We start from the raw sequence: 16,315 nt of genomic DNA on the forward strand, positions 1-16,315 counted from the left end.
ACCCCAGTACCACGGGGTACCTATCATCTTACCCCAGTACCACGGGGTACCTATCATCTTACCCCAGTACCACGGGGGTACCTACCATCTTACCCCAGTACCACGGAGGTACCTATCATCTTACCCCAGTACCACGGGGGTACCTATCATCTTACCCCAGTACCACGGGGTACCTACCATCTTACCCCAGTACCACGGGGGTACCTATCATCTTACCCCAGTACCACGGGGGTACCTATCATCTTACCCCAGTACCACGGGGGTACCTATCATCTTACCCCAGTACCACGGGGTACCTATCATCTTACCCCAGTACCACGGAGGTACCTATCATCTTACCCCAGTACCACGGGGTACCTATCATCTTACCCCAGTACCACGGGGGTACCTATCATCTTACCCCAGTACCACGGGGTACCTATCATCTTACCCCAGTACCACGGGGGTACCTATCATCTTATCCCAGTACCACGGGGGTACCTATCATCTTACCCCAGTACCACGGGGGTACCTAGCATCTTACCCCAGTACCACGGAGGTACCTATCATCTTACCCCAGTACCACGGGGTACCTATCATCTTACCCCAGTACCACGGGGGTACCTATCATCTTACCCCAGTACCACGGGGGTACCTATCATCTTACCCCAGTACCACGGAGGTACCTATCATCTTACCCCAGTACCACGGGGTACCTATCATCTTACCCCAGTACCACGGGGGTACCTATCATCTTACCCCAGTACCACGGGGGTACCTATCATCTTACCCCAGTACCACGGAGGTACCTATCATCTTACCCCAGTACCACGGGGTACCTATCATCTTACCCCAGTACCACGGGGGTACCTATCATCTTACCCCAGTACCACGGGGGTACCTATCATCTTACCCCAGTACCACGGGGGTACCTATCATCTTACCCCAGTACCACGGGGTACCTATCATCTTACCCCAGTACCACGGGGGTACCTATCATCTTACCCCAGTACCACGGGGGTACCTATCATCTTACCCCAGTACCACGGAGGTACCTATCATCTTACCCCAGTACCACGGGGTACCTATCATCTTACCCCAGTACCACGGGGGTACCTATCATCTTACCCCAGTACCACGGGGGTACCTATCATCTTACCCCAGTACCACAGGGGTACCTATCATCTTACCCCGGTAAGATGTGTGTGTGTGTAATATTATATATTATATATATATATATATATATATATATATATATATATATATATATATATATATATATATATATATATATATATATATATATATAATATATATATATATATAGGCATCACTGTCTCAGACTCTTAGACCTTTGAGTCTGATTTCCGCCCCTATCACATGAATGACTATTTTTCACATTAACGTTTTATTATTTACATATGTTGACCGCAAACATTTAACTTGAATTATTAATAATGTTCCAATGGTCAAGTGTGGCCAACATGATGTCAACTGGTCAGCAACTTATGGTCAATATTCCTAGACTTTACCGCAGTTACGCCTTATATTCGTTTTCTTTCCGTTTTCTCTCCACTTTGAAACACTCGAATTCTTATATTTTCGAGGCGGTAACCAACGTATTAAATGTAACTTACTATGTAAAAGTTGTAGCTCACCGAAAATACGTTTTCTATGTATCAGTTGGTTAGGTTAGGTGGGTGGTGTGGGTTCCATCGTTTCTGGTTACGTTAAGACGGTCGATTTTGTACGTTGTGGTACACCTAGAGGGCGGGCTGAGGCATCTTTGTAGTGTTGTGTCTGGTTGATGTGGCACCTGTCACCTCCACAACTGTCACCCAGGGTGACCCCTGTGAGAGGTCCACCTGTCACCTCCACAACTGTCACCCAGGGTGACCCCTGTGAGAGGTCCACCTGTCACCTCCACAACTGTCACCCAGGGTGACCCCTGTGAGAGGTCCACCTGTCACCTCCACAACTGTCACCCAGGGTGACCACTGTGGCTCCATCTATTGGACGTAAGAGCAACACACGATGTAATCTCCGAAAGGTTCGAATCCTTCTGGGGTGTGGAGTTTTTAGTTGCATATTTGCTTGGGGACCATTCAAGCTTGATCGCATATTATATATATATATATATATATATATATATATATATATATATATATATATATATATATATATATATATATATATATATATATTTATTTCTGCCCAAAACACCAGATTCGCGACTCAATATTGAGAATATATATATATAAGTCTACCTTGAACGGGAACCCGTTTTCTTTCATTACTCCCCCCCCCTTACCAGAAGACACGGGACCACCCCCCACCCCGCCCCCCCAGGGACCCAGGAAAGGGACCCGTGTGCAACAAGACTGTTGTGTCTGGTGTGACAGTTGACGTACAGGACGGCATGTCACCAGAGACAGTGTCCAGCTGCACATATTCCGAGGTGAACAATGTATCGGGGTTACCTATTATCTTACCCAGGGGTAAAGGTACCCCCCGTGGTACTGGGGTAAGATGATAGGTACCCCCGTGGTACTGGGGTAAGATGATAGGTACCTCCGTGGTACTGGGGTAAGATGATAGGTACCCCGTGGTACTGGGGTAAGATGATAGGTACCCCCCGTGGTACTGGGGTAAGATGATAGGTACCTCCGTGGTACTGGGGTAAGATGATAGGTACCCCGTGGTACTGGGGTAAGATGATAGGTACCTCCGTGGTACTGGGGTAAGATGATAGGTACCTCTACTCTTACCCCGTGGGTGAGGTAGAGGTAGTTAGGGCTGGTTCAGCAGAGGTCAAGGACCCTTAGTGAGCAAAAAGTTATAATTTAGCAATAGTCAAAAATCAGGGAAAATAAAGCCTAAAGAGAGATCTAAAATTAAACTGGTCTGGGGAATCAAATGAAAAATAATTAGTTTTTAGTGTGTTGCATAATTTAATTAACTGGAAGACTGCCTCCACCACACAACTACCGGACACCTCACTGACAATGGTCAGGAAAACCATTTGAAATCACTGAAATTACAATTACTATCTTACTATCACACTGAACAGCTTATTTGATGGAAACACACTGAAAATGGTCAGCAAAAGGCGCCCCTCTTCAAACAGTCTTCAAGCTGATGATACAAAACACATTTCCTGAAAGTTACATTTATACAAATTTCAGGAAAACCCGGAAATATGAAATTGTTAACTACCAACAATCTTCCTCAACAGGTAGTTACGCCAAACACGTCCCCCGACAACTGGCTAATGACCGACAACAGGTCTTCAATTGCTAACTACTCTTTTATGAACTAAAGTTATTATATAATACCCTGGCTCCAAAAGCCAGATTCACGAAGCAGTTACGCAAGCACTTACGAACGTGTACATCTTTCCTCAATCTTTGACGGCTTTGGTTACATGTATTAAACAGTTTACAAGCATGAAAACTTCCCAATACACTATTGTTATAAACAGCCTCCTGGTGCTTCGGAGCTCATTAACTGCTTAATAATTGGAAACAAAGCCGCAAAAGATTGAGAAAAGATGTACAGGTTCATCAGTGTTTCGTAACTGCTTTCGTGAATCTGGCCCCAGAAGGGGAGACTACCTCTGTGCTTCCAATTATAGCCGTCAACTAGACCTGGAGTGGGGGGGGGGGAAGGGGGGCGAAATGTTGCAATCGACAATAGAGGATTCACTTGGAAGCCACCTTGATAACCGCACCTTAATGTGCAGGTCAACCACAGTTGCGTTCCTGCCTCTACCACAACCGTGTTCCTACAACAGTTGTGGCTCTGAACCGCGGTGGCTTCGTGGTGCTGGTTGATGGGGTTCTGGGAGTTCTACTCCCCAAGCCCGGCCCGAGGCCAGGCTTGACTTGTGAGAGTTTGGTCCACCAGGCTGTTGCTTGGAGCGGCCCGCAGGCCCACATATACCTGGTTGATGGGGTTCTGGGAGTTCTTCTACTCCCCAAGCCCGGCCCGAGGCCAGGTGCGACTTGTGAGAGTTTGGTCCACCAGGCTGTTGCTTGGAGCGGCCCGCAGGCCCACATACCCACCACAGCCAGGTTGGTCCGGTACTTCTCTTAGAAAACAGTCCAGTTTTCTCTTACTGTACTGTACTGGCATAGAGCCTCTCCCACGGCACCATACTGGGGGCACCGGTCAACACTAGCCGCTACACACAGCACCATACTGGGGGCACCGGTCAACACTAGCCGCTACACACGGCACCATACTGGGGGCACCGGTCAACACTAGCAGCTACACACAGCACCATACTGGGGGCACCGGTCAACACTAGCCGCTACACACAGCACCATACTGGGGGCACCGGTCAACACTAGCCGCCACACACGGGACCATACTGGGGGCACCGGTCAACACTAGCCGCTACACACAGCACCATACTGGGGGCACCGGTCAACACTAGCCGCTACACACGGGACCATACTGGGGGCACCGGTCAACACTAGCCGCTACACACGGGACCAAAAGAGCCAAAGCTCAACCCCCGCAAGCACAATTAGCCGAGTACAATATTGGTAAGGAGTACTCTATTCAATGGAAGAATGTATCACGACTACAGCCTACACATTACGTATAAATGTGTCATAACAGAATAATTACCTGTCGCAAGAGGACTTCTGCAGGCCGCAACAGGACTGCCGCCGGAGTCAGCTGCTCACAATTTACATAAGATAAAATATTAAATAAATTAGCGACCTAAGTTTGTAGAGACTACATGTTGTGGGCGAGAGAGGCAGGAGGCGCCATGTGTGTGATCCCGGGGCCTGGGAGAGAGGATAATCACGGCACTTACAGCCCAATAATGACACTAATTAGTAGCTCCTACAGGGATGAGCCACGTCCGGGCCGGACTTGGGGAGTAGAACAACTCCCAGAACCCCATCAACCAGGTATCAAGAAGGTATCAAGGTCATTCAACCCTACTATCAATACCACAACTCCCACACGAACTTGACAAAGTATGAAACAAAATATATGAGGACTTTAGAAGAGCGCAGTGCAAGACTGGAGCCACTCCTGAATGTATACAGATAACAGCCGTGATAACGCTGACACAGATACCAAACTAACAACCAATTAGGGAACAAAATAATTTATTCAACCCGAAAAAAGCGTAACATTACTGAAAAATACCAACAACCCACATTACAGTAACATAACGGATGATGAATGTGGAAAATATACTCAAAGATCAGTTAGCTCCAAAATGTCTGAGAATGCCAAGGATAACTTTCAGATGAATGTCGGTGGATGGAGCGCGGTCTGTAGCCACCAGGAATGGTCTGCATGGTACTCCCTGGGGCATGTGTAACACTACTACACATAAGGTACTCCCTGGGGCACGTGTAAGAGTACTACACACATGGTACTCCCTGGGACACGTGTAAGAGTACTACACACATGGTACTCCCTGGGACACGTGTAAGACTACTACACACATGGTACTCCCTGGGACACGTGTAAGACTACTACACACATGGTACTCCCTGGGACACGTGTAAGACTACTACACATAAGGTACTCCCTGGGACACGTGTAAGACTACTACACATAAGGTACTCCCTGGGACACGTGTAAGAGTACTACACACATGGTACTCCCTGGGACACGTGTAAGAGTACTACACACATGGTACTCCCTGGGACACGTGTAAGACTACTACACACATGGTACTCCCTGGGACACGTGTAAGACTACTACACACATGGTACTCCCTGGGACACGTGTAAGACTACTACACACATGGTACTCCCTGGGACACGTGTAAGACTACTACACATAAGGTACTCCCTGGGACACGTGTAAGACTACTACACATAAGGTACTCCCTGGGACACGTGTAAGAGTACTACACACATGGTACTCCCTGGGACACGTGTAAGAGTACTACACACATGGTACTCCCTGGGACACGTGTAAGACTACTACACACATGGTACTCCCTGGGACACGTGTAAGACTACTACACACATGGTACTCCCTGGGACACGTGTAAGACTACTACACACATGGTACTCCCTGGGACACGTGTAAGACTACTACACACATGGTACTCCCTGGGACACGTGTAAGACTACTACACACACATAAGGTACTCCCTGGGACACATTATACACAAGGTACTCGCTGCAACTTGCTGTTCCGAGAAAGGTTAGTGTGGACTGGTCGTGTTTGCATCTGTGGTCTGGAGCACTAAATCTATGTACCTTGTGTATAATGTTAATATTACTTATATTACTCGTTAATGCACTCTAAATTCTAAATAATGCAGTTGTCAATTCACTCAGTAAAGTGGTAGTCTGTTTAATCTACTTACCCTCCCTTATCCTAGACGAGTTAACTTACCACCTGGTGTTCTTATCGTTGAGAACCGGAACTCTTTTTAACACATACAACCACAACCCCACACAACCACACCCACCACCAACACCACCACCACCACCAGAAGCCGCGCAAGACTTCACCATAAAGGCAATGCATCCAAGCTTCATTGTGAATGGTCCTTAGCTACAAGGTACACAGATACGCTAAAAGTACAAACTACACTTTAACATTGTACTACATGCTGCTGCTACTACTACTACTACTACTACTACTACAAGAATGGGTGAGCACAGCAGGCTACACTAGGGGTAGGCACAGGTTATACTAGGGGTGGAGACACAGCAGACAACCAGAGAACGTAAACACAGCAGACTACACTAGGGAGTGGGCACAGCAGAGAACCAGAAAACGTAAACACAGCAGACTACACTAGGGGTGGGCACAGCAGACAACCAGAGAACGTAAACACAGCAGACTACACTAGGGAGTGGGCACAGCAGAGAACCAGAAAACGTGAACACAGCAGACTACACTAGGGGGTGGGCACAGCAGAGAACCAGAGAACGTAAACACAGCAGACTACACTAGGGGGTGGACAACCAGAGAACGTAAACACAGGGGGGGGGAGGGTTGACAAAGTCTATACAAGGGAGAGGTCAAGAGCAGGCGACAACATTCAGGGTCACGACACTAAACACGGCATAGTTGAAAAAGTTTCAGGTCCCGTGAGGAGACGGGATGGGGGCCTCAGGCACACATGGGAAGGTGCGGACACCTGCACACCAGAGGGACACATGGGAGGGACGGAGGGGACACATGGGAGGGACGGAGAGGACACCTGGACACGGGAAGGAGGGACACGAGAAAGAGGGACCCGTGGGAGGGCGCGGACACCTGGACGCGGAAGTAGGGAGCGGGAAAAGGAGAGATAGAAGCAGATAAGCACATCGGGTTACCTGGCTTGTGAGGGGCGGGGGAGTTCATGATGGGCCGGGGGAGGGGCAGCCGTGCTGGGGGAGGAGACAGAGGGGCGGTGGAATGTCCTTCCCCTGGGGGGGGGGGCTGTGGAGCCGGCCTGCACGGGTTAGCCCCCCTTCCAGAAGACAACAACCACTCTCAATGTTCTAGTCTGCCCCCGGGGAGGAGTAGCTCTGGTCTGCAGCGTGTAGCCTGCCCCGGGGAGGTGGTAGAGTGGGCCAGCGAGGGCTAGCCTGCCCCCAGGGGGGCGCGGCGGGGTTATCCCTGCCTACCCCCGGGGAAGGCTAGGGAGAGCCGGCCGGCGGGGGTCGACCGGATCTACTCTAGGCTGGAAAAATCAACACAAATTTCTGACTAAATATAGTAATTATGAGTGTACACTGTACCCACTACTCTACTCCAACACCAGCCTTAGTTTACACTACTCTACCTAACACACAAGTATTAAACCAGCTGTTGTATGGGAGAAAAGTATAAACATTAGTGTATCAAGTATTACTTAAAACACAACCACATTAATAAGGTATTGGTGGGAGAAGCAGAATTATGTCTTATTAATAACCTGCTCTTTATCCTCCTACAACATCCTCTACAACACTCGCTATACTAATAATGAGAAACATTAATAATGTCTACAACAGTCAGTAGGAATAATTGCGTTGGAACTACGACATTAAATCCATGAAATATAGTTAATTTAACATTAATTAAGATAAAGAAATAAAATGTCAACGAGGGGAGAGAAAGAGAGAAAGTGAATATTCACAAAACGTCACACAACACACACACACACACACACACACACACACACACACACACACACACACACACACACACACACACACACACACACACAGAGGCGTTGAGAGGCGGGACCAAAGAGCCAGAGCTCAACCCCCGCAAACACAACTAGGTGAGTACACACACACACACACACACACACACACACACACACACACACACACACACACACACACACACACACACACACACACAGTTTCAAATGTAGATATGATAGAGCCCAGTAGGCTCAGGAATCTGTACACCTGTTGATTGGCAGTTGAGAGGCAGGACCAAAGAGCCAAAGCTCAACCCCCGCAAGCACAATTAGGTGAGTACACACAATACTACACTAGGGGTAGCTACACTAGGCGGGACTAAAGAGCCAGAGCTCAACACCCGCAAGCACAACTAGGTGAGTACAAGGGGAGGGAGAGGGGTTAGCTCGCGGCTGAGTGGACAGCACTTGGGGATCATAGTCCTAATGGCCCGGGTTCGAGTCCCGGCTGAGGCGGAAACAAATGGACTGTGTTACGTTGACCCTGATACTGCTGTTCACCTAGCAGTAAATAGATACCTTGGAGTTAGACAGTGCTACGGGCTGCTTGGTGTAGATGTGGGCGTGTTTGTGCGCGCGAATGTTAAATAAATACAGATGTAGTAAATACAATAAAGGTAAAATAGACTGGTTAGAAAGGCGGGGTCCAGGAGCTAATAGCTCGATTCTGCAGACACAGAGTAAATACTCCAGTAGCGTAGTAGCAGTAGGTACACTGTCATACACCCGCTGACATGACAACAATTCAAGTCCCAGCTGTGCCTGGGTACAAGTGACAGGATGAACAACCCAGCGGGTTTTCTTCCTATTGGGGAGTGTTGTGCATGCTGCTATGGCGGTGTGTCCACTCACAGGATGAGTGGCGCTGCCCAATACTGTCACTATGGCGGTGTGTCCACTCACAGGATGAGTGGCGCTGCCCAATACTGTCACTATGGCGGTGTGTCCACTCACAGGATGAGTGACGCTGCCCAATACTGTCACTATGGCGGTGCGTCCACTCACAGGATGAGTGGCGCTGCCCAATACTGTCACTATGGCGGTGTGTCCACTCACAGGATGAGTGCCGCTGCCCAATACTGTCACTATGGCGGTGTGTCCACTCACAAGATGAGTGACGCTGCCCAATACTGTCACTATGGCGGTGTGTCCACTCACAAGATGAGTGACGCTGCCCAATAAACTCGCCCCTCGGGGAAAATTTTTAATTCAATTCAAGAGGCCTCGACCCAAGAACAAGAAGGGAGTGTGTGTGACTGTGGAGCTGTGAAGCCGAGGAGAACATTGTTATTGTGTTATGTCTCCCCCCCACCTTCCCTCCCCCCCCCGCCCCTATAAAGACCCTCAAACAGTGCCACGCTCAAGCCACACAGCCGTTGGCACACGAGCTGCCAGGTAAACAATGACGTCACAGGTAGGGTGGCACTCAAGGCCAGGGGGGGAGGGAGGGGGGCATAGGTGAAGGTAAATGGCAGGAATTCATGTGAGGGGCGATGTTGAGGGGTTAGGGGAGAAAGGGAGGGGCAGGGGGGAAAGGGAGGGTAGGGGGGAAGAGGAGGGTAAGGGGGGGAAAGGGAGGGCGTGGCCTCCCCCACACACCGCTGGAGGGCGTGGCCTCCCCCACACACCGCTGGAGGACGTGGCCTCCCCCACACACCGCTGGAGGGCGTGGCCTCTCCCACACACCGCTGGAGGGCGTGGCCTCCCCCACACACCGCTGGAGGGCGTGGCCTCCCCCACACACCGCTGGAGGGCGTGGCCTCCCCCACACACCGCTGGAGGGCGTGGCCTCCCCCACACACCGCTGGAGGGCGTGGCCTCCCCCACACACCGCTGGAGGGCGTGGCCTCCCCCACACACCGCTGGAGGGCGTGGCCTCCCCCACACACCGCTGGAGGGCGTGGCCTCTCCCACACACCGCTGGAGGGCGTGGCCTCTCCCACACACCGCTGGAGGGCGTGGCCTCCCCCACACACCGCTGGAGGGCGTGGCCTCCCCCACACACCGCTGGAGGGCGTGGCCTCCCCCACACACCGCTGGAGGGCGTGGCCTCCCCCACACACCGCTGGAGGGCGTGGCCTCCCCCACACACCGCTGGAGGGCGTGGCCTCCCCCACACACCGCTGGAGGGCGTGGCCTCCCCCACACACCGCTGGAGGGCGTGGCCTCCCCCACACACCGCTGGAGGGCGTGGCCTCCCCCACACACCGCTGGAGGGCGTGGCCTCCCCCACACACCGCTGGAGGGCGTGGCCTCCCCCACACACCGCTGGAGGGCGTGGCCTCCCCCACACACCGCTGGAGGGCGTGGCCTCCCCCACACACCGCTGGAGGGCGTGGCCTCCCCCACACACCGCTGGAGGGCGTGGCCTCCCCCACACACCGCTGGAGGGCGTGGCCTCCCCCACACACCGCTGGAGGGCGTGGCCTCTCCCACACACCGCTGGAGGGCGTGGCCTCTCCCACACACCGCTGGAGGGCGTGGCCTCCCCCACACACCGCTGGAGGGCGTGGCCTCCCCCACACACCGCTGGAGGGCGTGGCCTCCCCCACACACCGCTGGAGGGCGTGGCCTCCCCCACACACCGCTGGAGGGCGTGGCCTCCCCCACACACCGCTGGAGGGCGTGGCCTCCCCCACACACCGCTGGAGGGCGTGGCCTCCCCCACACACCGCTGGAGGGCGTGGCCTCCCCCACACACCGCTGGAGGGCGTGGCCTCCCCCACACACCGCTGGAGGGCGTGGCCTCCCCCACACACCGCTGGAGGGCGTGGCCTCCCCCACACACCGCTGGAGGGCGTGGCCTCCCCCACACACCGCTGGAGGGCGTGGCCTCCCCCACACACCGCTGGAGGGCGTGGCCTCCCCCACACACCGCTGGAGGGCGTGGCCTCCCCCACACACCGCTGGAGGGCGTGGCCTCCCCCACACACCGCTGGAGGGCGTGGCCTCCCCCACACACCGCTGGAGGGCGTGGCCTCCCCCACACACCGCTGGAGGGCGTGGCCTCCCCCACACACCGCTGGAGGGCGTGGCCTCCCCCACACACCGCTGGAGGGCGTGGCCTCCCCCACACACCGCTGGAGGGCGTGGCCTCCCCCACACACCGCTGGAGGGCGTGGCCTCCCCCACACACCGCTGGAGGGCGTGGCCTCCCCCACACACCGCTGGAGGGCGTGGCCTCCCCCACACACCGCTGGAGGGCGTGGCCTCCCCCACACACCGCTGGAGGGCGTGGCCTCCCCCACACACCGCTGGAGGGAGGTAACATACAGCACCACCATTGGACTGCCAGGATTCAAGGTCACAGTGAGCGAGCTCCCCCACCATCACCTGTGCCCTTACCTTCCCACACTACCTGTCCCGCTTCATTACCCGCGGTGTATCTGTGGCCCACCTGTGGCTCACCTGCGGCCCACCTGCGGCCCACCTGTGGCCCACCTGTGGCTCACCTCCCTACAATGTGCTCTGAGCCTACACCGCCTCTACTCCTCACTGGGTCTAATCTACATTTCCTACCATATCTTTCGCTTCATCGTGTTATTATGCTGTGAGTACTGGGAACTTTGCTTCCAGTATCTTCCAGGTACATGTGATACCTGGACTGTACCTGGATGAGGTTCCTGGGAGTTGTGATCACCAAACCACAACTCAGGACGCACAGAAACAACTTCGTCGCTTCTCAATCTTCCGAGTTGTGGTTTGGTCATCAATTCTTCAGTCATGTTATTGTGACTCAACGTCTGATTCTGGGAGCAGTTGTACTCCACAAGCCCGGCCCGAGGCCAGGCTTGACTTGTGACAGCTTGGTCCACCAGGCTGTTGCTTGGACCGACCCACAGGCCCACATATCCACTCCAGCTCTTTTTAGAGAGTACATTTTGAGAGCTTTGAGTCGCTGCTACATCGTATCTATGAGTACCTCTGTTTCAGAAAACTTTCCTGCTCTGAGAGGGTGAGTGAGTACTCGAGGCGAGACAGCACAATTGACATAATATGATCACTGTGCTGGAAGATCTGAAATTGAATATTCTCACAATCCACCTCTATCATTTGCTGGCCGTTTATATGTTTAAAGGCTGACTTTGTTAAGTCGTCTGACTTTGCTATCCCCAGATGCTTACAGTAGTTCTCCTTCCAGGAGGAGACGTCGTTCTCTCCTGTACTCTGTATTTCGTCCACAGATCACAATTTTTACCGTACCCATCTGGAAATTATCACTTAAAAATCATTTTATTTGTTCATACCCAGTCGAAAATTATTTAAAACCGTTTCCCACAAGATGTTTGTGGTATGAGTCTGTAATATCCAAGACTGTAATGTCCTCGATTGCTTCACAGTTCGCGACCACCACCACCTCCTCCTCGACAGTATTTTCCTTCCTAGTTGGCTCTGTTTGCTGCCGACTGAGCGGAAATTGGTCCCAGAATCTAATTAGTTCTCTGACCTGCGATGGGTTATTTCCAGGGTGATTTCCTGTTATAATGTTACTATTTGATGCTCTCCATAACTGGGTAGACTGAAGTCTCCAAGGAAGACGATATTCGACACCTGGCTCTCTAGATTATACAAGCAATTTCATATTTCGTAAAGTGCCCAACCGTTTAGGAGCTCTATACATACAAGTTCCTCTTTCATATACACACCCGGTTAGGGAGCCGGTCGGCCGAGCGGACAGCACGCTGGACTTGTGATCCTGTGGTCCTGGGTTCGATCCCAGGTGCCGGCGAGAAACAATGGGCAAAAGTTTCTTTCACCCTATGCCCCTGTTACCTAGCAGTAAAATAGGTACCTGGGTGTTAGTCAGCTGTCACGGACTGCTTCCTGGGGGTGGAGGCCTGGTCGAGGACCGGGCCGCGGGGACACTAAAGCCCCGAAATCATCTCAAGATAACCCCTACTCCTCCACTTGATCTATTTACTCTATCACATCTATATAACTGATATTTTGGGTTTCTGCGAATGCTTCAGATATTGATTTGGACTTTATTAGGAGGCCATTTATGAGCGCAATTTTATTTCTCGATTTTAACTTTTGGCCTTACATGTTGGTACCCACAAGTCTCTGTGTTGTGTCTCACGGCTGGTACACTCTGAGAATTATCTTTTCACTCCTTCCTGTGTGCTGTACCTTCAGCGACGAGTCGTCCAACACCCGCATTATCTAAACACCTGCCCCAACACCCGCATTATGTAAACACCTGCCCCAACACCCGCATTATCTAAACACCTGCCCCAACACCCGCATCATGGACCCACAACCTCTACATTACATAAAACACATGATAAACAACAATACACAATTAACATTCACCCAAAACACTTATAAAGAGAAAAAAAACAATAACAAGAAACAATAATAGAAATACAATAATACAATAACCTGCAACTACAACAGGTCTCAGAAATAACGTCTTAACAACCCGTCCTCTCCAAAAGCACATCGCATTTTGGACGTCTAACTCCCCCAACGTCAAAATTTGACGTACTATAACTCAAAGAGTGACGCGCAAAATTGACGGGCTGTTCCGTTTTCTATTTGTGAGTCCTCGGTTAGGTTAGGTTAGGTTAGGTTCGGGTAGTACATAAGCTTCGTGACGTTGTGACTACTCGAGAGGACGGGCGTTATGAACTAAGAACCCTAACCCACTGTAGCTGGGATACGAGGACTAGGAGCTGGGATACGAGGACAGGGAGCTGGGATACGAGGACAGGGAGCTGGGATACGAGGACAGGGAGCTGGGATACGAGGACAAGGAACTGGGATACGAGGACAAGGAACTGGGATACGAGGACTAGGAGCTGGGATACGAGAACTAGGAACTGGGATACGAGGACTAGGAACTGGGATACGAGGACAGGGAGCTGGGATACGAGGACAGGGAGCTGGGATACGAGGACAGGGAGCTGGGATACGAGGACTAGGAGCTGGGATACGAGGACAGGGAGCTGGGATACGAGGACAGGGAGCTGGGATACGAGGACTAGGAGCTGGGATACGAGGACTAGGAGCTGGGATACGAGGACTAGGAGCTGGGATACGAGGACTAGGAGCTGGGATACGAGGACTAGGAGCTGGGATACGAGGACTAGGAGCTGGGATACGAGGACTAGGAGCTGGGATACGAGGACTAGGAGCTGGGATACGAGGACTAGGAGCTGGGATACGAGGACTAGGAGCTGGGATACGAGGACTAGGAGCTGGGATACGAGGACTAGGAGCTGGGATACGAGGACAGGGAGCTGGGATACGAGGACTAGGAGCTGGGATACAAGAATGGAGTGAAGGAACCATGTCCATCTACTTGCACCATCGGGGATCGAACGCCGACTCTACAAGAAGCAAAGCCGTTGCCCTACCGACCAGTACAAGCCGATGGGCAGGAAAACGGTAAATAACAAATGTTTGCTAAATTATATTCACACAATACTGAGTAAAGACGTGAAGATGAAGGCTAATAAAGATGGATGACAGGAGAGCGGAAGAGCAGAGTGAGAAGAGTGAAAGTGGCAGCAGTATATTAGAAAGTGACAACACACACACGGAAGAAAGAGAGTAGTGTGAGGAGGAGGAGAGACAGAGAGGGGAGAGAGACAGAGAGGGTGAGAGTAGTGAGAGGAGGGTAGAGAGAAGGGAAGGGAGTAGAGTGCAAGAAGAGTGAATGTGTATACTGACCTGTGCGGGGAGAATTGGCTACACTGACGTCGCTGCACTCTGCAGAGGTGCCCCCGTCCACGCTGATTACTGTGGGTGAGAGAGACTCTTGGTTAGTGTCTCATCTCGTACCTCTCACACTCAGTAATGTCTCATGTCTTACCAGAGTCACACTCAGTAGTGTCTCGTGTCTTAACAGAGTCACACTCAGTCTCATATTTGGGTTAAGCTGGGCCGTAGCTCATAACAGGGCTCCAAGCTTGTGGCCAGCTTGGACACGCGAGAGATGGGGTGGTTGATAGCCTGCACTATCTAGTCCACGTGTTATCACGAGTGCTACATATCACTCTGATGTAAACACTCATTATCTGCGCTAGTACCCGGTAACCACAGCTGTCGACACCACTGGTTGCAACCCCCCTGGTGCCCTGTATTATGTTTTGTACCCTGTATTATGTGTTAGGTTTAGGTTCTCATTTTTACCGTACCTGAGTACCTGGAATTTATCACTGTTAAACATCATGTTATTTTCTGCTGCCCAGTCGAAAACTTTATTAATATCTGATCGTAGATTTTCAATGTCTTCAGCAGAGGTAATTTTCATGCTGATTTTTGTGTCATCTGCAAAGAATGACACGAAGCTGTGACTTGTATATTCGTCTATATCTGATATGAGAATAAGGAAAAGCAGTGGTGCAAGGACTGTATCCTGAGGTACAGAGCTTTTAACTGCGCTTGGGCTCGATTTTATATGGTTGACTTACTTTTTGTGTTCTGTTCGACAGAAAACTGAGTATCCAGCGTCCCACTTCACCAGTTATTCCCATTGACCTCATTTTGTGTGCTATCACTCCATGGCCACATTTATCGAATGTCTTTGCAAAATCCGTGTATACCACATTTGCATTCTCTTTTTCTTCTAATGTCTCAGTGAATTTGTTGTAGTGGTTAAGTAGCTGTGAGAGGCATGATCTTCCCGCTCTAAATCCATGTTGGCCTGGGTTGTTGAGGTGATTGGTCTCCATGAAACTAGTGACCTGACTCCTGATCACTCTCAAATACTTTTATTATGTGGGACGTTAGTGCAACTGGTCTATAATTCTTTGCCAATGCTTTGCTCCCACCCTTGTGTAGAGGGGCTATGTCTGCTACTTTAAGTGCATCTGGTATCTCCCCCGTGTCCAAGCTCTTCCTCCACACTATACTGAGTGCCTGTGCTACCGGCACTTTGCATTTCTTTATAAATATTGAATTCCACGAGTCTGGACCCGGGGCCGAGTGCATGGGCATGTTGTAAATTTCTCTTTCAAAATCTGCCACGTTCGTGTTGATATCAGTTATATTTACAGGTGTTTGGATATCATGCATAAAGAGGTTGTCCGGATCTTCCACTTTCATGCTGTTTATCGGAGTGCTAAACATGTCCTCATACGGCTTTTTAGGATTTCACAAATTTCTTTGTCATCCTCAGTGTATGAACCGTCACTGGTACGAATAGGTCCAATA

At 51.1% G+C, this 16,315-nt stretch overlaps 1 protein-coding gene across 6 annotated transcripts in view; it reads right to left on the minus strand.

Annotated features, from left to right (window-relative positions):
• Positions 1-16,315, minus strand: part of LOC138358011 (oxysterol-binding protein-related protein 8-like) — a 148,659-nt gene that overhangs the window by 77,403 nt on the left and 54,941 nt on the right. For 3 of the 6 annotated variants that reach the window (XM_069315476.1, XM_069315475.1, XM_069315471.1), the window contains exon 2: positions 14,831-14,899. The exons of 1 other annotated variant lie outside the window; for it this stretch is intronic. In XM_069315476.1, coding sequence (XP_069171577.1) covers positions 14,831-14,899 — 69 coding nt within the window. Of the gene's footprint in view, positions 1-7,295; positions 7,646-14,830; positions 14,900-16,315 lie in introns of all 6 variants that reach the window. 2 more of the 6 variants (XM_069315473.1, XM_069315474.1) reach the window with 1 other exon arrangement.

This window comes from Procambarus clarkii, chromosome 81, assembly GCF_040958095.1.
Source record: "Procambarus clarkii isolate CNS0578487 chromosome 81, FALCON_Pclarkii_2.0, whole genome shotgun sequence".
Classification (NCBI taxonomy): domain Eukaryota; kingdom Metazoa; phylum Arthropoda; class Malacostraca; order Decapoda; family Cambaridae; genus Procambarus; species Procambarus clarkii.